Source organism: Oryzias melastigma, linkage group LG15, assembly GCF_002922805.2.
Source record: "Oryzias melastigma strain HK-1 linkage group LG15, ASM292280v2, whole genome shotgun sequence".
In the NCBI taxonomy this organism is placed as follows: domain Eukaryota; kingdom Metazoa; phylum Chordata; class Actinopteri; order Beloniformes; family Adrianichthyidae; genus Oryzias; species Oryzias melastigma.
In genome coordinates, this window is record NC_050526.1 from 2,719,900 (window position 1) to 2,744,555 (window position 24,656).

At 36.0% G+C, this 24,656-nt stretch overlaps 2 protein-coding genes across 2 annotated transcripts in view; both read right to left on the minus strand.

The window, feature by feature from the left end:
- Positions 1 to 2,069, minus strand: part of slc3a1 (solute carrier family 3 member 1) — a 13,162-nt gene extending 11,093 nt beyond the window's left edge. The window contains exon 1 of the mRNA XM_024297179.2: positions 1,564 to 2,069. Coding sequence (XP_024152947.1) covers positions 1,564 to 1,942 — 379 coding nt within the window. The 5' untranslated portion in view covers positions 1,943 to 2,069. The remainder of the gene's footprint in view (positions 1 to 1,563) is intronic.
- Positions 2,070 to 3,955: 1,886 nt separating this feature from the next.
- Positions 3,956 to 24,656, minus strand: part of ppm1ba (protein phosphatase, Mg2+/Mn2+ dependent, 1Ba) — a gene marked incomplete at its 5' end in the record, with an annotated part of 21,807 nt that continues 1,106 nt past the window's right edge. Inside the window, 5 exon segments of the mRNA XM_024297354.1 lie at positions 3,956 to 6,226; positions 11,321 to 11,378; positions 11,475 to 11,589; positions 13,875 to 13,992; positions 15,536 to 16,452. Of these exon segments, the coding sequence (XP_024153122.1) occupies positions 6,197 to 6,226; positions 11,321 to 11,378; positions 11,475 to 11,589; positions 13,875 to 13,992; positions 15,536 to 16,423 (1,209 nt within the window). The 3' untranslated portion in view covers positions 3,956 to 6,196.

A 24,656-nucleotide genomic window follows, 5' to 3' on the forward strand; every position in this document is an offset into this window, starting at 1 on the left:
GTGCGTTATTACTGTGCATTATCAGTTTTTAATGCACACCCAGCAGCCAATCAGAATCGAGTATTCACCCAGACCATGGTATAAATAGAAGCTAAACTCCAAATTAGCCACAAAAAAAGCATCAGTAGACAACAAATTAGCAAAAAAACGTTAGGATGTTGCTAAAATAGAAGGTAAACTCTAAATTAGCCAAAAAACATTAGTAGACAACAAATTAACAAAAAACGTTAGCATGTTGCTAAAATGGAAGCTAATCTCTAAATAAGTCTAAAAAACTTCAGTAGATAACAAATTATCAAAAAAACGTTAGCATATTGCTAAAATAAAAGCTAAACTCTAAATTAGCCTTAAAAACCTCAGTAAATAGCAAATTAGTCACGTTAGCATGTTGCTAAAATAGAAGCTAAGCTCTAAATTAGCCTATGAAAACCTCAGTAGTTAACAAATCAGCCAAAAACAGCAAGCAACAACAGCTTGTTGCTAAAATATTAGATAAACTCTGAGTTTTTTTTTTTAATAATTACTAAGAAAGATGAAAGCATAGGCCATGAAGAAATAAAGGCTTGTTGCTAATCTGTTTAAATTCTGAATTTGAAGTTTTTCTTTAATTTGCCATGGGGCATATTTTGCTCAATATTTCAAAAACTATCAAGTTTATAAATACCAAACATATATGATGGAATGTCCTGGACAAACTGAACGTTTTGACACCATTATTGAAATCGCTAAAAGTGTGATTGAGTTTTTAAGTGCGGATAAACGCACAGAAAGGAGCAGGAGAATCCCTATTATACACAATTAGCTCTTAGAGCTACAGTCTGGACATCTTTTCTTTGATTTGATTGGTCCCTGTCAAACTAAATAAAGAAAGAGTAAGCCTACTCTCACTTCCCATCATCCCTTTGTTTACATGCTATCTTACAACCCCAACCTAGCATTAGCAGTGAAACAAAAAATGGCAAAACATATCAGCGCTATGTAGCCGTATACAGTTTTGAACCAGATACCAGTTTGGAAGAAAAAAAATGAAAACATTTGTGGATTTAATCCGATTTAGTGGATGCATCGGAATGGAGTGGAGCTCCGCCCATTGCAGCTACTACATCACAAGCTTTTTGTTAATGATTCATAACTACTTGAAATGAAATGTTCCTTATATATGAGAAAATAGTTAATGTTAAAAACATCTGTGGATCCTTAAAATTATTCTAAGACAAATAGAATTCCATTAGTTTGATTCATTACTTTTCATTACGACATATTTGAGTAAAAGTGAGGCGTTTGAAATTCCTTTTAGACTATGATCCAGAACTGTTTTATGATATCAAGCTGACCTTTGTGAATCATTGTTTTTAAGAGTCATTTTTTATGCAAACTTATATTTAATTTCAGAACTTTTTTTGTCTTAATAAACAAAAGCTGATTGTTTGAACATTTTTGTCTACATGATAAAACTATTTTCCTTGATCTTTCATTTTCTTTTTAGGAGTTAATTAACAGTTTTGAATAAAATATCAAGAGTGATAGATGTTTGGGGTGTTCCTGGTGCCTGCAGCGTCCCACCTTTCAGGTCTCCCACCCCGTCCCCGTCCGAGTCCTTGAAGGAGCGCGGGTAGACCTGGTACACCGGGGAGATCTGCCACCAGCCCAGGCACGGCGGCGACAGCGCGATGATGGTGACGGTGACGGCCACCAGCGCCAGCGTGCAGCTCACCGTCAGCCAGAACAGGATCTCTCTGGGCACTCGGTACCGGGCCTGGGAGGAGTACAGCAGCAGCACCTCCTTGGGCATCCCCGCGTACGGCTTCACCTGCGTGTACACCGAGTCCGGCTCCTTCGGGGCGTCCGGCGGGGAGTCGGTGACGTCTGCATCCTGGAACGCCGGGTTAGAGACGCCGTCCTCCAGCTCCACGGAGCCGCTGTCCTTCCTCCTGAAACTCATGGGAACCAGAACCGACGACACCTGTGGAATGCGGGACCTGTGGAAGTGGAGGGTGGATGGATGAAAGGACGGACGGCTCTGGTTACAGATCAGCACTTCCTGTGTTGAGGAGCGCGCGCGGCGCACGAGCTTTTTTATACCTGAGCTCCAAACTCAAAGTTCAACTCGACCCAACAGAAAACAAGAAAAAGTCATTCGACGCGAAATGACCAGGGGCGTGTCTAGAAAAAAGGGGGGCTCATGTAAATGTCCCAAAACGTATTAAAATCATAAACGTTAAACCAGGGGTTTTCGACATAATTATAAACAAGATATATAGCATTATCTGTGATTTTGCTAGTGTGAATGCTGTAAGCTGAATTTGACTAATGAAGATGCTAGTGCTGATAGCTAAAGATGCTGAAATTGATAGCTAAAAATGCTAAAGCTAATAGCTAAAAATGCTGAAGCTGAAATATTAGCTAAATTAGCCATAAAAAAACAAAGAAAAAACTTAGGTTAGTTAAAACAGCTAGTATGTGGCTGGAAAAAATAGTTAAACAAAATATCCCCAAAAACTGAATAGCCAAATTAGCTAAAACATCTAGCATGTGAATATTAGCTTAACTCCAAAAAAAAAAACATAAAAAGAAAAGCTTAAATTAGCCAAAACAGTTAGCATGTAGCTGAAATGTGAGCCTAAAAAATCTTCGTAAATGGCAGGTTGTTAATGTTTCAAAACTCAAAATTTAAATTTCAAATCTTTTTTCAGTTTCAACTTTTTTTCTTCTCAAATCTGAAAATTTGAGTTTCAAAACTTTTGGCTTTGTTGTCTCACTGCTAACATAAAGGACTAATTATGAGTTTTGAAACCTAAAAAAAAACAGAACATTTGAAGCTGAAAAAATTAAAGTTTATTTGAGAATAGCAAAAAGTTTTGGACATTTTACATTCCAAACACCAATAATTTTTTCAATTTTGGTTTCAAATAATATTAGCCCCAAAATAGCTCCATATATTCATTCATTTTGATTTGTATAAAGTACAGAATTTTCTGAAATGCTTTTATCCTCACAGTGATGAAAAATTAAGCTTTTGTCTGCTCCCTTTCAAACATTTCTGTAATATTTTATTACTATCCATCACATGTGCCATATTGCGTGTATGCTACTATTAACATATTTGAAACTAATTTTCATAAATAAATAAAATGAGGTTTCAACCACAACAGATTCTCCATTGGCATTGAAGGAACAAAAAAGTTCAGATCAATCAAAGCTTGTAAATCTCATTCAACAGTTTTCTTAGCATTTAAAATTCTCCTCCGATGAAAATCATGTGTTTTTTTTTTTGAGTTTTTAACATGTATGTGTGGCATTTTTCTCATAAGAGAACAAATGTAATCAGAAATTTTGTTTTCACATTTCAGAGTTTTAAATCTGTCAGTCAAAGTGTCTTGGACAGACTCTGTTTGAATGAATGATCTTCTTTCCATCAACAGCTCTGCTGCACATGCACTAAACCCTCATCTGTTCCTAGTGTCTAGTTCAGGTTCTGGAGAAGAGAAGATGGTATCTTCACATTGACTGCAGTCAAATGAGCCGCCGTTCACATTTCTGTGGTCAAATCAGCATCACTGGATTTTTGGTGTGAGTTTCATCCAATACTTACGGTAGCAGGACTGAGAACGCTGGAAAATCTCCACCAGACTCCACGGAGCTTGGTACAGAACAATCTGCTGCTTCATGTTGCACAAACTTCCTCAGGAACAGCACAACTTCTTCACGTGTAGCACCGACTGCATAAAGGCATTCTCAATAAAAACAAGCCTTCAAACTCAAGTTGATGTTTCACTGACATTTACCAAAAAAAGAGTCCAAACTTCATCACGGCATGCTGGGAAATTAATGAGTTCACTTCAAAACATTAACATTGACTCATTTCTTTTGCTTAAAATAACATTGTTATGTGAGATAATGCAGTGAGTAATGAATATGAATAATTCAGGAGTGACCAAAAGACACCAAGAGGACATAAATTAGAAACATTTTTTATTCTTGGAGGATTACAAGAGAGGTTTCCATCTTGTATTGTCAAAATTCTTCCTTTCTGGTTTCCTCGTTGACTCAGAATAACTGACAGCTCCATCATTTTCTTTTGTAAAACCCAACATTTCATAGCCAGAGTCAAATTGTTCAGACGTCACTCAAAAGAATAAAATAAAAAATAAAAAAACTCGTGACGTTTCCCAGGTACATTAGATTCCACATTTATAGCAGTAATTTTGATTTTCTTCTCAAAACAAAAGGAACCCATAAGAGCTTGTTTTGTCATTACATGACTGATGAGACGCTTGTGATCAGTCCATGCATTGGAATCAGTGTGAGCCATTCAGAATTACATTCAGACAAATAAAAAGGCTTCTTCCCTCCCGTAAACCTTCACCTTTCCCAGTGTTTGTTATAGCTTAAATACCAACCTAAATGTTCAATGTGGTAAAAACCAAGTTAAAAAAAAAAATAGGAAACTCTTGAATTGTATCAGGAAACCACTATTTAGGTGAGTAAACTCCACTCAAGAACATAAAAAAAACAATTGTTGAAGGCGTTCTCGACCAACATTGAATATCATCCCGCTCCTCCAGTGCGTCTCACACACTCCATCGCAAAAAAGTAAAAAAAAAAAACTGCAAAAGAACTACACATTCAAGTACCTATTTGTCATATGGCACCGAGAGAAAGTGTACCACAAGAACACGAGTCAGCGAGCAATCTCCGTTTCTTTCAATACTGCCACTTCAGAAAGCGTGCTGGATTTAGACGATTTCAAAGTGGACTTTACATTTTTCAAACGTGTTAAATCAAGCTAAAGGTTCTACACAAAAGTATGCACAAATCTAGTTGTGGATGCATACATCTGCTAAACAAAGGTAGCTGTTGTTGCTTCTTTTTGTAAGTTTAGTGCTTATCCATGCAAGTCCATAAAGTATGTCGTGGAAAAAAAAAAAAAAAAAAGAAAAATTCTAGAGAGCACAACTCCAGGTGTTCAGCTGCAAAAAAAATATAAAAAAAATCTCCCAATATGCTGCACAGAGTATGTTTATGTTCCCCTCATCAGTTTGTAACAGGATCACGTTACTTACAAAAGCTTACTTACAACAACAACAAAAAAAAGGTACATAACACTTTTTTTCCTGAAAATAAAGGCATTTTTTTTTTTTTAAGCAGACAGAATGAGAGCGGGAAAAGGCAGGCTGTAGCATGAGCAGGATTGTGTTGAGGAAAGCGGGTCAAGAGGAGGAAGGTGGGTTTGGAATTCCTTGACCCTCACGCCCCGTCTTTGGAACGCTGCTCTGTCGGAACGTGCGCACATGCCGCTTTCTGGTATTCTTAGACGGAAAACAGTAGGCCACATGAATACGATGGCTGGGAATTTACTGACACCAACAAATCAAAATATAATATATCTATATATATATATCTTTTTATATATATATGTATTTTATATATAATTTTTCTCTATATCTTAACAGCAGGCTCAAAAGCTTATGATACTGACAACTTCTGCGGATGTCAACAGTCTGTTATAGAGAAGGCAGAGAGCAGAGAGGCAAAACAAATGTTATTTTTTAAAAAAAGAGAAGAAGAAGAAGCTGCAGAGACTTCCTGCTTTGATTCAGGGACTTGATGCCTGAAGGACTCGAACGTGTGGATTCCAGGCTGCTTGGGCCTCAGAGCTGCGAGCTGTGAGGCGCTCTCCAGAGCGTGCACGAGTCGCTGAAACGCAGCGCCCTATGGAGTACCAGTAATGCCAAAAAACCCAACTCGCAGGCTTGTGTGGTGAAGAGCCTCCCGGTTGTAGTTGGTAAACTTTAATGCCACAAACCATTTCAGTCTGTTCAAGTCCTTGGCTAATGGCAGCCGACGGGCCTCTCAGGTCTGAAAGGCACCCGAAAGTCTCAAAGCCGTCTAATAATCCACATCAAAAAAGAAAGCAAGAAAAACTGTGCTTTTCTGCTTCTGTTTTAATGTTTGTAATGTAAGCAGTTTTGTAGTGCAGCTTTTTGTTCATTAAAAAAAAAAATGCAGTTCTCATTTTGTCCACTGGAGGTGCTTGTTTTTTAAAAACCAGAAATTTCGCTAGGAATAATCTCTGAATGTGGAGAGAAAAAAAAGGAAATCCCAGTGACTTTAAAATATGCAAATGGGTGGGATCTTGTGTGGATTAGTGGTCCTGGTTTTTTGGGGGCGGGGCTTAGGCAGTTGTGCTGGACAGCTACCAGGGGCACTCCATATCAGCTCCGCTCTGGACAAGAACAAAAAACAAAAGGAGACAGAAATATAAAGCAAAGGGACAGAAAAACAGACAAAAAATAAACATGTTAGCAAATACACAGAAACAACTGTAATTGTTATTTCGGTCATCGTATTCATATTAGGGAACTCTGATAGCAACAGGGCACACTTCAACCTCCGTTTATTGGTTCATTCCGGAGTATACCAACGACACAAACCCGTGGGCGTTTGGTCTTAGTGCGGGAATCGACACAAAAACAGAGAGCGTTCATGTTTGCGTGCTGGAAGGCCGTGTGAAGACATGCGTGTAAGACTGGTGCATGCGTGTCTGTGTACCTGTGACGTGAGAGAGGGACAGACAAGAAACTACAAACACCCCATCCTATTTTTTTTTTTTAACCCTCATCAAATGTTAACAGCTGTGTCCACAAACAAGCACGCACACACACACCTTAAGATCTAAGTGGAGCTCCACATGCTACAGAGGAGACCAGAGCACAGAGTAGACTGATGAAGGTGGGACGGAGGGGATATGCTGCACAGGTCACCACTTACATGCCTGTAAGAATGTGTGTGTGTGGCTGTATGCATGAGGGGTTGGAAGAAAGGGGTGGGGGGGTGTAACAGTTATATATGTGATCACTTACCAAATGAAACAGGAGGGCTGCGTTAATCAGAGGGTGAACACACAGTTAGACATATTGATACATCCCTTAAGATTGAGCGTGAATCTGGTGTGTTGGTTCAAATTCCGGTCCCAACAAACGCTGCAGCGGGGCAGACGAGGAGCGAGGCTGGTTCGCGCTACGGCCACAAATACAACTGCCACCGCGCGATGGGGAGGCATCGGCTGAATCTTCAAGATTTAATGCCGCCGCACGATTTTTTACTCAGTCATGAATGTAGACAATGGAAGTCAAGCGTGGAGAATGGAACGCTTTAAATATACTAGAAAAGTTGCGATAATGCTAGTGTGAATGCTCGTTGCTGAAAGTAGTCGCTGAAGATACTGATGCTTTTTGCTGAAAATGGTGATGCAATTTACTGTAATTGCTGAAAATGCAAAAACTATTTGCAAAATGTTAAATTTGCTAAAACACGTAAAATTTCATTAAATAACTATGAAAGAGCGTTGAAGTTGACCTATATTTCTGAAAAAATTGTAATAAAATTGCTTAAAAATCCCTAATGCATGCCAACTTTGTAAAAATATTTAGCATGTTCCTTAAATATGAGCTAAACTCCAAATTAGCTCAAAAAACCTCAGCAGATGACATAGTAGCCAAAACAAAGCTAGTTCATCGCTTAAATACTAGCTAAACTCCAAAACAGCCTAAAAATCCTCAGAAAACTAAATTAGTCAAAAACATTAGCATGTTGCTAAAATAGAAGCAAAACTCTAAATTAGTCTATAAAAACATCAGTAGATAACAAATTAGCAAAAACGTTAGAATGTTGCTAAAATGTGAGCTAAACTCCAAATTAGCATAAAAAGCTCAGTAGACGCCAAATTAGCCCAAAAAGCTAGCACATTGCTTAAATACTAGCTAATCTCTGAAATAGCCTAAAATTCCTCAGTAAACTAAATTAGTCATGTTGCTAAAATAGAAGCTAAACTCTAAATTAGCCTAAAAAAACCCAAGTAGATAACAAATTAGCCAAAAATGTTAGCATGTAGCTAAAATATTAGCTAAACTCCAATTTATTTGAGAATTACTATAAAAGAATAAAACATAGCCCATGTGTATATTTAAAGGTTTGTCTCTAATCTAGTTAAAATTAAGAAATGTGAATACTTTCTAGTTTATTTCCTATGGGGCATATTTTGCTCAATATTTCAATCACTATAACATTTATGGAAATACAAGCAATAATGTCCTGGAACAAGCTGAAAGTTTTGATACCAAGATTACTGAAATAGCTGAAAGTGTGATTGAGTTTTTATGTACTGAAAAACATACAGAAGGCCTTCGTAACCCTTCCGCTCTCCTTGGCTTGTTTACATTAAAAGTGGGGTCATCTGGACCCCACAAGACAGTGCGATGAACTTTTTTTTATCATTGATTTTTGAGTTTCACTAATGTCCATGGCAGACATAAAATCCTGTCCACCTTTGTCCACATTTGTCATGGATGGAGTCACACATCGATACGTGGTTGGAGTCATCTGGACCCCAAAGAGAACGGAAGGGTTGTATTCACACAATTACCGTCCAGTCGGCAGAAGTACTGACGACCACCATCCATTCAGAGGATCTTGAAGAATCTGCCGATACTTTCCCATTGCTCGGGGGTAGTCGTATCTGTGACCGTAGCACTACACCATCTTCAGAGGAGCTATGACACTCCGACTCCGACCATTTTTTTGTCTATTATTAAAAAACAAAAAACTGGGACATTGGCACTTGTTATGGCTGTCTGGAGAGGATTACGCATCCCTCATCACTACAGCCGTTTCCCGAGCGTCATCTCCGACCGTCATGCGACGTCCACCATGCGACCTCCATATATGCCCAGGCGGCCACTGACTGATGTCAACTTTTAGAGAAAAATTGTCTGGTCACTGTGAACATTTTGCCTCTCTTTTAAAACCTCTAAGGCCAGGGGTGTCAAACTCAGTTGCACGGGAGTCAAAATCTAAAACACACCTTACTTAGGTCGAGGGCCAAACAGAATAAACATTAATTAAACACACTAAAACAATATTTTTAAAGCTTTAAAACCGTAATTTTGTAACATAAATATGAATAATAAAAGGCAGGAATATTATTCCTACTTAAACCTTAAATAACGTTCAATATTTTACTCTCATAAAAATATATCTTGTCAATATTATACAAGTTAGAAAAATGCGTAAGATAACATCGGGAATTTATAACAATAAAATAAATGTATCTGGAGGGCCAAATATAATCACTTGGTGGGCCGGATCCGGCTCCCGGGCCTTGACTTTGACACATGGTCTCTACAGCCACCGCATGTAAAAATCTGACTGCCACTTCTCAATTAAAAATGCTGTTGTGAGGCCACCTAACCAATTTGCTTAAAAACTTGGATTTAGGTCACCGCGCAGTGGAATTTGGGGATGTCCATAATCTTATAAAACAGTGTCATTTAAATAGAGGTCATCAGTTAGAGCGCCTACGAAAACTTAGGAGTAACTGTTTATGAGAGCTGGACTGAGTGACCCCTCCCCCCCCGCGGTCCAAATACTTTGTTACTCTTTTTAACATGTTCTTGGCTAATCCTAATTTTTCTTTTATTATATTTTTTTCTGTAGCACACATCATTCAAGTTATAAACTGACCGATCAAATGCCTCAATAAAAGTATGCGGTCATCACACACACTCGGTCCAGTTCTCATATTAGACCTGATGGTATAAAACTGATGTTATTTTGCATCCAGTCAATTACTTGCTCTTTTAGAACTTCTAGGAACTGCTTTAAAGACCCACTACAATGAAAACCTTTTTTGTGTGCATTTTTAACATGTTTTTGTAGAATTTTCTCATAATAGAGGACCTTTATATGAGAGAATTTACAATTCAAACTGCATTTCTGAGTATTTCTTATTTCAAAATTGTGTTGGATCAGAAAACCGGATGCTAGAAAAAGCACAGATTAATGATGCAGCTACTGAAATGGGCGTGCCAAATTCTCCCCTCCCCCAGCGCAAACCCTGGCCTGAAAAAGTCTCCCCTCCCCCAGCACACACCCTGGCCTACCAAAGTATCCCCTCCCCCGGCGCAAACCCTGGCCTGAAAAAGTCTCCCCTCCCCCGGCGCACACCTGGACCGCTCACACTTAGATGTGCGAGATATGATGCGCATTTAACACTTGTTCTGTAAACAATTACGATTCTGGCTCAATATGTAAGATCCAATATTGCTCGTTGTTGTTTTTGCGCCACTAATGTTAGCTTGAGGTTATAAGATCGCAGGTGAACAAAAAAAAAAAAATATGGTTGAAGTGGGACCAAAAACAATGTAGAAAATGTAATCCGTGTTCTGACTGACATAATCTCTACTACTCATCTATTGTGGATTAATGACATGTTTGTTTCTTTTGGTTTGTTTTCTTTAATCATTCACCTCCATTTTCCTCAAAATTTAGTAGCTCCTCCCATTTTCAGTAGACCAGCTTTCATTCACTTCACCTTCGATCTGCCCCGCTGCTGCGTTTGACGGGACCTGGGCCTAAGTGTGCACTACTTTACTAAAGAGCCCTTGAAGTTCTGTTTCGACCCGCCCAGCTTCTATAGAGACACTTTGAAAGATAGTTCAACGAAGGTTCCTACTTCCACCAGAACAAGGACAGCTTTGTTTAATACTTCACTTTAGAACTCCAAAGGTTGACAAGAAACTCCTATTCTAGTGTCAAAGTATAATCGGTCATTTCTTATGTATGTGTGCAAATATCAAACTATTCAGCCTACTTTCTTGGAGACAGAGACAAAAGCCACCTAACAGAGACACACACACGGCTAAACTCTGGAAACACGAGCAGACAGACGTACGGCGGACTGAGCGACTCCGTAAACGGTGATCTGACAATGCATAGGAATTCTCAAATGTTCCAACTATGACACTTCCAGAACACGTCATTCAATCCATCGTCATAGCACACTCCCAGCCATCAAAGCAACAGCATAACCACGCACTGAAGAGGAGTAGAACATGACTCCGGTTTTTTAGATTTTAGATTAAGTACATTTTTTTTAGAGACTATTACAGTATGTTGAGTATTTCTTCATATAAGCACCAAAGCACTGAGGAGATCATTTGGGCAATTTTGTTTTAAACACAAAAAATTAACAGTTACGAAAGCAAAGTTCTTTATGATACTTTTAAGGTGATATACAACAGACTAAGTCAAAAGCCTTTAAATAATCTGACAAGTTAAATCACATTTTCTGCTGTGCAAATGAACACTAACAGTATTTATCAAACAGAAGACCAGGACGTTCTCTGAATCTGTGGAAATTTATGATATAAAACAGATGATACTCTGTTATTTTGTTGACTTGAAAGCTCCAACATTTGACTGGTTTCTTTGGTGAGTCATCAAGTCAACAGCTACGAGTCGTATTCGTAGAGCTACTTACTCCATCTTCCTCCTTGTATGGGATCAGACGGTTGTATACTGCTTCAATAACACTGCGTCTAAAGAAAGAACAGACAAAAAAAAAAAAGTATGACAAAGTTAAGTAGGTTTTCTTTACAGGACTCTTTAGCTTTAACACTGAGGTCAGCTCTCACTTGCTGGCGAGACCGCCCCCTGGTGGCAGGGGGGGCATTCCACCGTCGGCAGACAGGTTCCTCATCACGGTCACAATGTCTGGTAAGCCCTCGTCTCCGGGCCGAGACAGCATCTCTGCAGAAAGGAAGTGAACACATTATAAAAGAAGGAAGTAAAGACAGAAAGACAAAGTCAAACACGGACTTTAAACAAATCTTATCAGAGCAAATGATAAGAAGAGAGAGGAGTAACCAAAGAAGACAAACCAAGAAAGTGATGAAGGATATAAAGATAAACTCATACAGCTGAGAATGATTCACTGATGTTCAGGAAATTCTTTTCTTTCACTCCTTTTTATGTCTATTTGACTTAAACCATACAAACATTTATAATTGACTTACAGAAGTAAAAGTTGCTGGATTGACCTCCTTCTGACATTAGAGCAGACTTTGAACCATAATCACAAATTTTTTTTGTTCCAAAGTCATTTAACTCAATAAACATGAAAACAAAATCCAGTATATAATCCAGTAATATTCAGAGTCTGCACTAACCGTCTCAGATTTAAAGAACGGTTTCCAAAGACGCATTCTACTACTGAAACTACTCATTCACTACAAAGAGGGATTCTGCGTTCTGTTGGTCCTCTACAAACATTTCTATCGTCTCATCAGGAAGCAAATATTTACTCCAGTTTCCCTCATCATTACAGCTGCTTTTACTACAATGTAACATGACTTTGGAAAAGCTGAGCTAACATGTTTGTGTGTTATTAAAAAAGGGATAATGCTGCAAATGTCATTGATTTTCAAATGATCTACATGTTGTGTAACGCGACCTGGACTTTCACACTTTGAAATCATTTTCTTATATTAGACTCATTCAACTGAGTTTTAGAGCCAGCATAAAAACAAAAAAAACATTTATGAAACTAAAGTAGTAAAATTGTGAGGAACAAAAAATAATGTTAACAGGATAAAGTCGTCATTTTATAAGGAAAAAAATGTTTTAATTTTATGAGAATAAAGTTATAGATTTATGAGGGGGAAAAAAAAAATCATAATTTTACAGGAATAAAGTCATATTTTAGAAGAAAAAAATTTATGAAAAAAAAGTTGTATTTTACTAGGATAAATTCATAAATTAAAAAAACTATTTAAAACAAATTTACGAGAATAATGTTGTAAATTTATGAGAAAAAAAAATAAAATTACTAGAATAAAGCTGTAGATTTATGAGAAAAAAACAATTTTATGAGAATAAAGTTGCAAAATTATGAAAAAAGTGTCACAAATTTATAAGAAAAATTCAATTTTACGAGAATAAGAAAACAAATTTAGGAGAAAAAAATGTAAATTTTACGAGAATAAGGTCATAAATTTAGGAGAAAAAATAATGAGTTTACGAATATAAGTAATTTTACAAGAATAAGGCCATATATTTAGGAGAAAAAAGTCAATTTTATGAAAAAAAGGTCTGAATTTATGAGAAAAAAATTTATAAAGTTATGAAAATAAGTCCTAATTTTACGAGAATAGTCATAAATTCATGAGGAAAAATTGTAATATTACTAGATTTAAGTCTTACATTTTTTAGAAAAAAAGTCATAATTTTATGAGAAAGTTGTACATTTTTATATAAAAAACAAAATTTTACTAGAATAAAGTAAATATAAGGGAAAAATGGGCGAACAAAAAAAATATAATAAAGACTAAACAATCACAAAATAAAGACATGATTTACTGAGGAAAAAGCCATGCTTTTTGGACAATATACAGTAGTTGGTTGTGTAAGCCTCTATTCACAAGCAAACTAAATCCATCAATGCAGCCATTTATGACTTTTTAAATCAAAGGAATCCATGACCCATAATGCATTTGGACCTCTGCAACTATACTGTCGATGGTATTAACAGCAGGCCCGCCGGAAATCCACTCGAGAGTCAAGAATCTTCTTCTGAAAGGGCCCAGAGTTCAGAAGATTCTTTTCGATGCCTGTATACTTATAATAAAACATTGTTGACTCATTGAAATATTTAGTAGTTCTCATTTGTGAAACCAATCCTGAAGTAACCTCCAACAATGTGCTCGACATCTCTCATCGCTACTGAAACTCAATATTGGTTCTTTCTTTGTTGGTTTTATATTTTATTGTTAAACAGACTTTATCTGTTCAACAATCTCCAACATTTTCAACTTATAAGTTGTGAAATTATCATTGTAAAAATATAGACTCATAATTCTGTGAGTTTATTCTTGTAAAAGTATCTTTTTCTCATAATTTTACGACTTTATTCTTATTAATGTATCATTTTTATGCTGACAGTAATACTCCATCGTAGAATAGTGCTTTCGATTAAGAAAGTATAAGAATTATTGTTCAACAGTAAATATTTATTTTCATCAACCATCCATCCTTACCTTCCACTCGGGTCTCCAGATATTTGTTGAGCTCAGCGTCTTTCTTGACAGCTTCCTCCAATACTTTTGGGGCGTTGGGCAAACACACTAACACAATACTCATGTTGTCCCGACTTCCCTGAGTGGAACGATCAGAGGAAACAAACGGGAGAACACATGAGTGGCAGCACAACAACCTGTGCACAAGTATTTTAGGGATCAGGTGGTGAGAAGATCTCATGACAAAAACAACAACAATTCAGACAAAATATGGACGGCATCTGTTATTTATAATGTGAATTTTTCTTCAAGGATTTGAACCCTAAATTATTGATATCTAATTATCTACAGACAAACATTACTAATCTACAGCATTACTAAAAATGCTAAAGCTGATAGCAAGGTATTATATTAGCTAAATGCCAAATTAGCCAAAAAAACAAACAAAAAAAACTTAGGGTAAACAAAACATCCACCATGTAGCTGACAAAAATAGCTAAACCTCAAAATATCCTTAAAAAACTGAAAAAAGTCAAAATTTTAAAAAGAAATAGCTAGCATGTAAATATTAGCCAAAGTCCAAAACAGCCTAAAAAAAACTAAATTGGCCAAAACAATTAGCATGTAGCTGAAATATTAGCTAAATGCCAAATTAGCCTAAAAAACAAAAACAAAAAAACTTGAGTTAGCCAAAACAGCTAGCATGTAGCTGAAAAAAATAGCTAAACCTCAAAATATTCTTAAAAAAAAATAAAAATAAAAAAAAAATTCCAAAATAGCTACCATGTAAATATTAGCTAAACTCCGAAACAGCCTAAAAATCTTAAATGCCCAAATAGTACAAAAAGTTAGCATAATACCAATTTTTAAAACTTTAAAACTGTAACTTTTAAACATAAATATGAATAATAAAAAGGCAGGAATGTTATTCCAGAATAAATCAACATAATCCTTAAATAACTTTCAACATTTTACTTAAAAAAAATAAATTTTGTCAATATTATACAAGTTAGAAATAAGCGCAAGATAACATTGGGCCATTAATACCAATAAAATAAAATGATCTGGAGGGCCGGATAGAATCACCCGGCGGATGTGTACTGCTATGGCTTGATCGCCACCTACTGGCCAAACAGAAACATTCTCCAGGAGAAGCAGAACGATGTTTACAATATTAATAATCTGAACATTTTTGTTAGAACTTCTCCTTTTAAGGAACCACACTGTATGATATTAACAATCTCAATATTTCACTAATACATTTTACAGTATGTGAACTTTATCAGATTAATATAAATATATTCAAAACATATAATAGATTATTCATGTATTTCTAAACAAACCTGTCTAAATGTGTAAACTCTAAATGAAATTGAAGAATTAAAAAAAAATTAATTGAATCGATCCAGGCTCTTGTGAATTAAATCGCTTCTGAAAATTATAATCAATACCCAGCCATATTCTAATGAGCTATTGCCTCTTTGCAGAAACTATGTCCTGGAAAACGGACAGTTAGTTTTGATGAAAAACTGCGAAATTCTAATTAAAAAAAACTTTCTTTTAAATAGATCAAAAGGTGATTTTAGTTTAAATTAGTTTTGTTCTGAAACAGCACTTTATAAATAAACTAAATAGAAATTTGTTTCAGGCTTTGACAGACAAAAAAACAAAGGTTGACAAACCTTGTGCAGGCACGTGTCCACCACCTCATTGCAGACTTTCTCCAGGTCATCACACACCTCAAGGCGAGATTTCACAAACTCACACAAGTCCTCATTGGACATGACATCCCAGATTCCATCACAAGCTAGAATCACAAACTGATCCTGTTCAGGTGCCCGGACCATAACAAACACCTCGGGTTCGGGGCTGACCAGCTGCTCTGTGGGGCCCTTGCCGTCCACACACTTGTAATCATAGTCCCCCAAGGCTCTGGACACCGCCAGTGACCCGTTAACTCTCTGGATCATCACTGATCCGCCTGCATTCTGGATTCGCTCCCTCTCACGCGGGTTGCAAGGCTTGTGGTCGAGCGTGGAGAAGCACACCTGGGAATTGCGGTAGAGAACGGCCCGAGAATCTCCACAGTTGATGAAGAAGAAGTGATCGGGTGATAGCAGAATTCCCACTGCGGTGGATCCACTGCGATCCATGCCGTTCCGAAGGTCTGTGAAGCTGCGCATGTGCTCGTCAATCCTCAAGAAGCCTGCCCGGATCCCAGCCTTCACTGCCTCCACCGCCGGAGGATACGGTGCTGGAGGGTCACCCACAGAGCTTTCTGATCCCGCCTCGGAGCCGGCCGGACCTCCGGCTCCTAAGCTACCAGTGATTATGTGTTCCAGAAGGTGCTTAGAGCAGTAGTTGGCGACCTTTGACCCCGCATGGCCGTCGTACACCGCGAAAAAAGACCAGTCAGACATCCCGGGGGTCTGGAGCCCCAGCACAGCGGTGTGAGCATCCTCCATCTCCACCCGCCAGCCCTGCATGGAGCTCAGCCCATAGCGCAGACCGTTTCCTTCACCATGAGAGTTGTGCTTTTCTGTTTTGGGTTTGTCTAGGAATGCACCCATTGCTTCACCCCAGACAGATCCACTGCTACCTGTTGGAGACAAAAACAAAAACAGATTTTTTTTAAAAAAGTTGACAGTAAATGATGGATTCCTGAATACAAAGCGAGACGTTAAAAAGCTGAAACAGAAACAGTAAAACTGAAAGTCTTCATTTGGCTAATGCTAAATGTCTGGTTGTATTAATGTAGCAGCCAGAAACTATTACAAAAGGAGCTTTGGGAGAGCTGATCAGGAAGAGGAATGTCTCGTGATGTAATGATCAATTCAGAAACTATTTTGCTACATACATTTTGCTCAAACTTAATCAAATAGTGACATTTTTAATTTATCAAGCATTCAGTGAATTAACTATTGACACATAAATTAAAAAAACTTTGAAACTTAAAAAGTACATAACAAAAACACTTTTAACTAAATCAATTGACATGTTAAAACTCTTAGAAGACACACTCATTCATCTATTGATCCTTTTCATTATGACTATACTGTTTTTAGCCAAAATAAAAAACTCATTTTGAAGGACAGTTTCTACTAGGCTGTAACAAGTATCCGAGTGCTCAGATACTCACGATCTGCTCCCGAAAATTTGAGTTTGAATATTTTTAACGTCCAAGATCACTGATTTGCGATTTTTATAAACACAGTAGAGTGTAGTAAAATATTATCTTGGGGCAATAAAGTTTTGCTCTGCAATGCAGAATAATGTTAAATTTTAAGTTTATGAACTAAAAAAAAAACGGAAAGAGCTTTTGTCACAGGAAGTAAACAAATCTTCGTGTCAGTGAAGCTTCCGGTTTTCAGAATAAGAGTAGCGAGATTTTTTTTCTGTTCAAAAATTGAGACTGAAGTTCCGCTCACTGACATAATCTCTGAAAAAGTTAATTAGCTTTAACACCAGAGCTTTAGCTCCAGTGTTTACATTCTTTTGGTTATGGTAACTCTTCAACAGTTGACGCAATTAACGAAACTCCAGCTTATTCTGAAAAAACGCAGCCTCGAGCAGCTGAAGTGAGGATGTAATTAACGTGAACCGGCTGATTCTGATTTAATACAAATAATTTTAATTTCTATACAACCAGTAGAAAGACACACACAGCAACAAACATTAGATTAAAAAGTAAGAATCGTGGTTGGATTCACGAATCGTTGAGCTTGAATCAAATCGGATCGCCACCTAAGCAACGATCCACAGCTCTAGTTCCTACAGTAGGTCATTAAAAGTTCACCTATGAATAGTGGGCGGGACCGTTGATGCGGAGCAATTCCCTCTTCCCATCACTCACACTTGAAAGCTATCAACTGGTGCAACAAAAATGGCGAGCAATAATACTGGAGCCATCCATTGGTGTATTTTTGAGCCAGATTCCAGCTCAGACGAGGAAAACAAAGACACACACAGATCTAGTTGTCTACAAGTGGGTGTGTCAGAATGGAGTGAGGCAGGTAGCTTAGAGCCCTCCTAGTGTATTTTCTATGTAACAAATACACTATTTTTCAACAGCATTTTTCATCTGCTGCTGATTCACAATAAGAAAAAACTTAAATGCAATTTGAGCTTTTTTTTCTTCATATATGTCCTCTATAGTCAGAAAGATCCCAGAAGAAGATGTTAAAAACACACACACAAAAAAAAAACGCAATTTTATTCAAAGTGGATCTTTAAATATGGAAGATAAGGAAATAAAAATGGTTTTCTGCCTTTTTTGTTTTAGGACGTTTTAGGTTTATGACACCAACTACAATGCATTAGGCAGCAATGCTCTGCAGAAACTGTTGGTCGATCATGAGTCACGTGAACATTGCCGAATACTGAAACGAAATGCTAATTCTCCAGAAAATCTTGAGTGAAATAACATTTTTGTTCAAGAAGAAACCATTTGAACATTTAGGACCAAGTTCTAAAGAGAATGTCCTGAAGATTCACATTTAATTTAATTTCACCAACAATGTTATGTTATTCATTTCATTTTAAAACGAATTTTGCTTTCATATATTTTTTAAGGTAAATTCTGTGTTGATACTGTATAATAATTTTTGCATTAAATAAAAATCTAAAATGTTTTTGCAGAATGGATTGAGCATCTGCATTATTAGAAAAAAATGATCAAGATTTGCAAATTGATTTTGCAACTTCTAAACAAACCAAAATGTATAGAAAAATATTTAAACCCAAGTCCATAATGCACTGCAGTCAAATAGCTTGAAGACATAGTCCTGAATTAGAATTTCAGCCCCATTTAACTTAAATTAAACTTTATACCATGCAGCAAAAAAAAAACAGGCAGGATCTGTTAATGGTCTTAGGTCTGCATTTTTACTGCCTATTAGTAAAGATTTTCTTATATTAAAAAAAATTCTTATAAAAATTTCCCAAATAACTGATTTGATAAAAAACTGAAACTTGCCTTGCTAATTATATTTCCCTTTTGAATCAAACCAAGTATAATTTAAAACTTCCAGCCAGAAAAAAACAGTTTCAGATCCAGGATAAAGGTCTTGAAACGTAATCAATGCAAAAAAACCCAGCTACATTTTAGGACAATATTATATTTTTGACTGTTTTAAAGGAATGCATGTCTCGTTTTGAATGTTTACTCAATAAGGGCAAAGAAATAATCCATCTAAATAGAGCCCATTGCTCAACAGAACCAGAAATAGAACAGCCATTCAGGCTTACAAAGATTGAGGAGTAACTTTAAAAGCTTCTTTGGCCAGCCATAACTGGATGCTAAAAGCATTAACAAACTCCAAAGTGTTCAAGAGGATGTTATCTGACAGTACCTGCCCCTACATTAGCTAAATGAATGGTAGCTGTTTGACAGTAGAGACTGATTCTGTATTGAGTCTATGTTTACTGTTGACATAATGTGGGAATGTATACACTTCTATTGATCGTCTCACGGATGAATGGAGCCTTTGTTACGGAAATTGCACTTTTAACCAATACATTATTTCTGTAAATGTCAATATGACACTTATGAATGCATTGCAAATTTACTCTTAGGTTAAGCCCTTCCTTGTGTCAAGTATACAGATATGAGGCTTTAGTTTTAAAGACTCAAATCCTTATCAAACTTTGTTTAAACCAATTACTAAAAGTAAAAGTTCCACAAAAAAAACAAAGATTTAGAGAGGTGACTCACTGTTGTGTCAACGGTCGTCATCAAAAAGCTTTCATGTGATGCTGAGTCGATAATGACAGTATTCTCTGCATCTACAGGGGTCTGTTACACCATGCAATGAGCACCGAAAGCTAAACAGTGCCTCTTTGAATAGAGAAATTGATGGTTTAACCCATTTAATCTATTAAGAACCAAGATCAGCCTCAGTAGGAACCAACCGATCAATAATAACTGATTAACACTGAGCATAATGGCTAAGCTAACACTATTCTTAAAATATCTAGAGTGGAAATCTGCATATTATATAATATCAAATAGTTCTTCAAGTATCTATGGATTTTAAAATCCTATTTAAAGAAAAGGGTTAGTAAAAACTCCTTACAAATAATTCAAAACTAGTTAATAAAAATGTGCCTCTTTGGAGTCATTTCATAATGGAGAGTCTTTAATGTTAAAATAAACTTCAAACTGTACTTAAATTAAAGTCAGTGTATGGCAACTGTAGGAAGAACCATTGTTGGGCATCAAATTATTTGGTCAATCTAATTAATTTTTTTAAACAAATAACATTGTAGATATCCGTTATCTCCAGTGGCTAAATGTTATTTTCATCAATGTATTTGGCTCTTGTAAGACTAAAATAGTAAAACCAATAGGCTCTGACTCAAAGAGCGTGATGTCATGATGCTAATGGCTGGTTGGTCCTTTAGCTAGATCAGAGGTCAGGCAGAAAAATAGTAGTACTGCCCAAAAAACAGTGGGGAGGATTTTTTATGCTCTTTCTCATTCTAAACTCAAAAGCTTTTTCATGCAGTATTGCTTGGATCAGTGACTTGATTTTATGATAATATTAGGGGATTTTCTGTTAAAAGTCGCATTGCTGTTTTTCAAACACTATGGTTTAGCTAGTACAGTATAAGAATATTCACAAGATCAAAGATGTTATGTGTCTTTATAAATAGGCTTCAATTAGCACATTTTTGATGTAATTTGTGTGTGTTCTGAAGTACTTTATATATGTTTTATTAGAAATACATTTTGTAAAACGCTTTAAAAAACAAACAAATTTTTAGCTTTAATATAGATAGTTTTCCTTTTTACTGATTCCAAAAATGATCCCCACCGTCACTCTGAAACCTTTAGACCACACGTCAAAGTCACGGCCCGGATCCGGCCAACTAGGTGATTATATTTGGTCCGCCAGGTCATTTTATATCTGTTATTAACGGCTCAATTTTATCTTGCGCTGGTAAAATATTGCAACACCTTCTCATTCCCAATTCGTCACATATATGGGCAGTTGGTAAAGGACTCCCTGCGTCAAAAATGTACGTTTTGGGTTTCCCCAACTCTTTGTTTTTGATGTGCTGGCTGTTCAAATTAAATCAAGAGTTCCCAGCCCGGTACCGGTCTGGACCGCACTAGTATCCTGACCCTAACCTTAACCCAGGATCAAACGGGGATCAGTACCGGTTTCGGATGCAGTTATAGTCCTGGACTGGTCCATGGTACCAGACGCAGACCAGGCTAGGGTAAGGGTTAGGGTAGCGGTACAGGGTTAGGGTATGGGTTAGGGTAGCGGTACCGGCTGTGTCCGGAGGTTTGGTCCGCGTTAAAAAATTACATTCTTAAAGTTTTTAGAATTTAGTTTTAAAGTGTTAAATAAATGTTTATCTTGTTAGGTGTGTTTTGGATCTTGGCCTCCTGTGCGATCGAGTTTGACACCCCTTCTTTAGACCATCTCAACCGCGAGTTTTGTGATCCATTACACCCCTAACGTCAGTTATTTGGAGATATTTAGGTTTTGGGACAGGCAACGTTCTTCAAACACAGGCTAAACATGCCCAAAAGCTAAAAATGATTCAAATAAAACTATTACAGTGAAATGGAAATGTATTAGTATTTTTGTTTTGCTATTTTTTTATTTAAGTCATACAGTTATCGAAGTTTCAAACATAGATATTACATATCACAGATTGTTTTCATATCCTGCAGGCCTAACTAGCACATTTATTTGGTCCACTTGTGTCTTAGTTTCATACTTTCTTATATAAGGGCAAAAATAGACTAACTTACAAAATATGATAGGAATTGAAAGGAATTTAGACTTCAGTATCTCCCCTTCTGAGGCTTTTTTTGTAATTGGTACAATCATCTCTGAAGAGGAACATTTCCTGTAACCAAATAAATAACTTTTAGTCAATAGTTCTGATCAGATTTCCATCCATCTTAATTTCCAAAAATCTGTTACATTAGCATACCTTAACAATACTATTTTTATTTTACTGTCAAATTATGGATGACTGAATGATGTGCAAAGAATCAACATTTTCTGTATTAAAAAGTCAACACACCTTTGTAAAAACTGGCAGAATAAAGAGACATTACTTGAAGATCCTTAAAACTTTGAATGACGACTGATGTGGTCATACGGTGTAGCAACAACCTGAAGATGCAAGTGGTTGATGTAACAAGAACTTAACACAGCCATGTCATTTTTATGTGACCATTTATGGGGCATTTTTAAGTTTATGGCTAAACAAAAGCATCAATCTTAAACTGATTTTGTTAGGTCATAAAAAAATCACCCCTTTCATTTTCTTATTGTGGGGTCAGAATGGAAACCAGGCACAGAACAACCGTGGCTCTCAGACATCAGACAAGCAGGACAGCTTTAACAAGCTAACTCAATTTAACATTCAGCTGCTGATGGGATCCACACAGGGACAGATTAACCTGGCAAACACAGACAGCAAGCTCTAATCACGTACTAGTGACATAAAAGCCCTCTTGTAACTTTTTTGATCATGTAAAGTGAACGGGATGTGATGTATTAACATCTAGATGTCACTTTAACTTAAGCCTTTTTGGAAAAAAACAGAATAAATCAACTTGATTAAAGTCTGATTTATTGTGACCATAAACTAAATAAGAAATTATTTCACAAAATAAGATCAGAATTTGTGAATTATTGTATTACCTAATAATCTAGATAAGCAATAATAATATTGATAGTGGTTAATAAAATTGTTTTGCACAGATTATCCAAAACTAACATGAAAAAAAGAACAGAATAAAACAAAAAATTCATGTTTAGTACCAATATGCCTCTTTCTATACTCTAGTTCAGGGGTTTGCAATGTGTCATGTGGCTCTTTATTTTTAAAGAAAAATGCTAATGATTCAAATAGTCGATAAGTTAATTCAGTTTTGACATTTCTCTTTAGATTTTTAATACATCAAACCACAGAGCAAAATAATGCCATAGAAATTTTGCAGAAATGTTCTTTAAATTTGTGTTTTTATTGTAACGTTAGTCATATAAAAGTCTCCACAATTCATATATTGTGGTAAATGACTCTAAAGTGGTTAAAGTTTTAAACAAATGCAGTTTAAAACAATAGAAATGTGTGTTTTGTGCCGTACATCTTAAAAAACAAGAATTAAAAATCTCAGTTCATTTTTATTGTTTTAAGTTGTTTTTTGTTTATAATCACATTCTACTTCAATGTTGTTTATATTAGAAAGTAAAAGGAGAAAAATGATGGTGGTGCACCAAAATCCTATTAATAAAAAGCATCATTTTTGACCGTTGTGTATATTATTTTTTAAATTACTCTGTTGCAGCAGCAGGATCTCAATTGGTGTATTTTATTTTGAAAGGAACTTGTGTATGTCGCTGTCAAGAGTAAAATGAAATAAAAAGTTATAGAAACATATTCACAATATTGTAATGTTTCAAATCTAAATTTCATAAATTATTTTTAATTATCACAAAAACATAAATATTATATTTATTTAAGCAATAATGTGGGACTTTTTGGCTCTCACTGGATTTTGATCTGTAAGAAAAAACTGGAAGTTAACCAAAATAATATTAGCTAAACTACAAAAATTCATAAAAAACCTCAATAAATGCCAAAATAGTCCAAAAAGCTAGGATAATGCCATCATAACTTTCAACTTTACTTCACTCTGACTCCATATAGTATAGAGTAACGACTAATCTACTATTAATTTAGTCGTCCACTATTTTAATAGTCGATTAGTCGTCAATTACTAGACTAATCGTGGCAGCCCTATTTATAAGTCTGAATTTTCCAGTAAATATCATGAGCTGCAATTATTTTAAACTATTGTAATTTAAGAAAGTAAAAACCTAATGGTATTAAAGAATAATGATAGTAAGTATTTAGTAGTTTTAAAAAGTATAAAAACAACTTGAGCTTCCATTACTGTTAAAAAATTCCTTTTGCACATAAATTTGTTCCTCTACAGACCAGAATGATCTTAAGTGCAGAGGTATCAGGGCATTACATGAAGAGAGTGGAGTCTATCAGACCATATTCAAAGTGGAGGAAAGTAAGTGAGTTATGTTATACTAGACTATGAGTGGTTTCTTGGCAACAAAAAGAGTATGTGTAATTGTATATACAGACTCTGTCTTAGGCCTGCTGCCTTTCATTTCCCTTCCAGGCATCAAAAGTTAATAATGAATTAAATGAAAAAGTGGAAATGTTCAATTTTTATTGGAACAAGCTAAAAAATATATATATTTCAAAGTACTTTTACTTTGAAAAATAAAATTTATACAATTGTAAACAGTGTTTTTTTTTCTTTTTTGCTATCCCGTTTTGCCCTTTAGACACAAATTTATAGCTTTTTTTAATTCAAACTTATAAAATAATAGTATGTGAGCATGCATTTCTGAATAAAATGATTCAGACACACTCAAATGAATGGAGATAAACGTCTTTGGACAAGCCTGGGGACTCACAGTAATCAGAGGCTTAAACACCATGACTAGTGCAAGATTTCACATCAGGGTGCCAATACAAACAGGCCACCGATGATGATGCCATTTCTGGAACATGCTGCCACACTAGAACAATGCCAAGTACACAATCACACATAATCAAATGAAAACACACACAACATACCAAAAAAGTAACAGAACTTACTAGCATGTCAGCTTTAAATAAACAATATTATATGATGAGTATATATTTTGATATTTTTAGTTTTACTTATAGTGGACTCTTAGTGGATGAATATATTCTATAAACACGCCACCAGAATTGCATAAAATGGCTTTACATAAATTGATTACA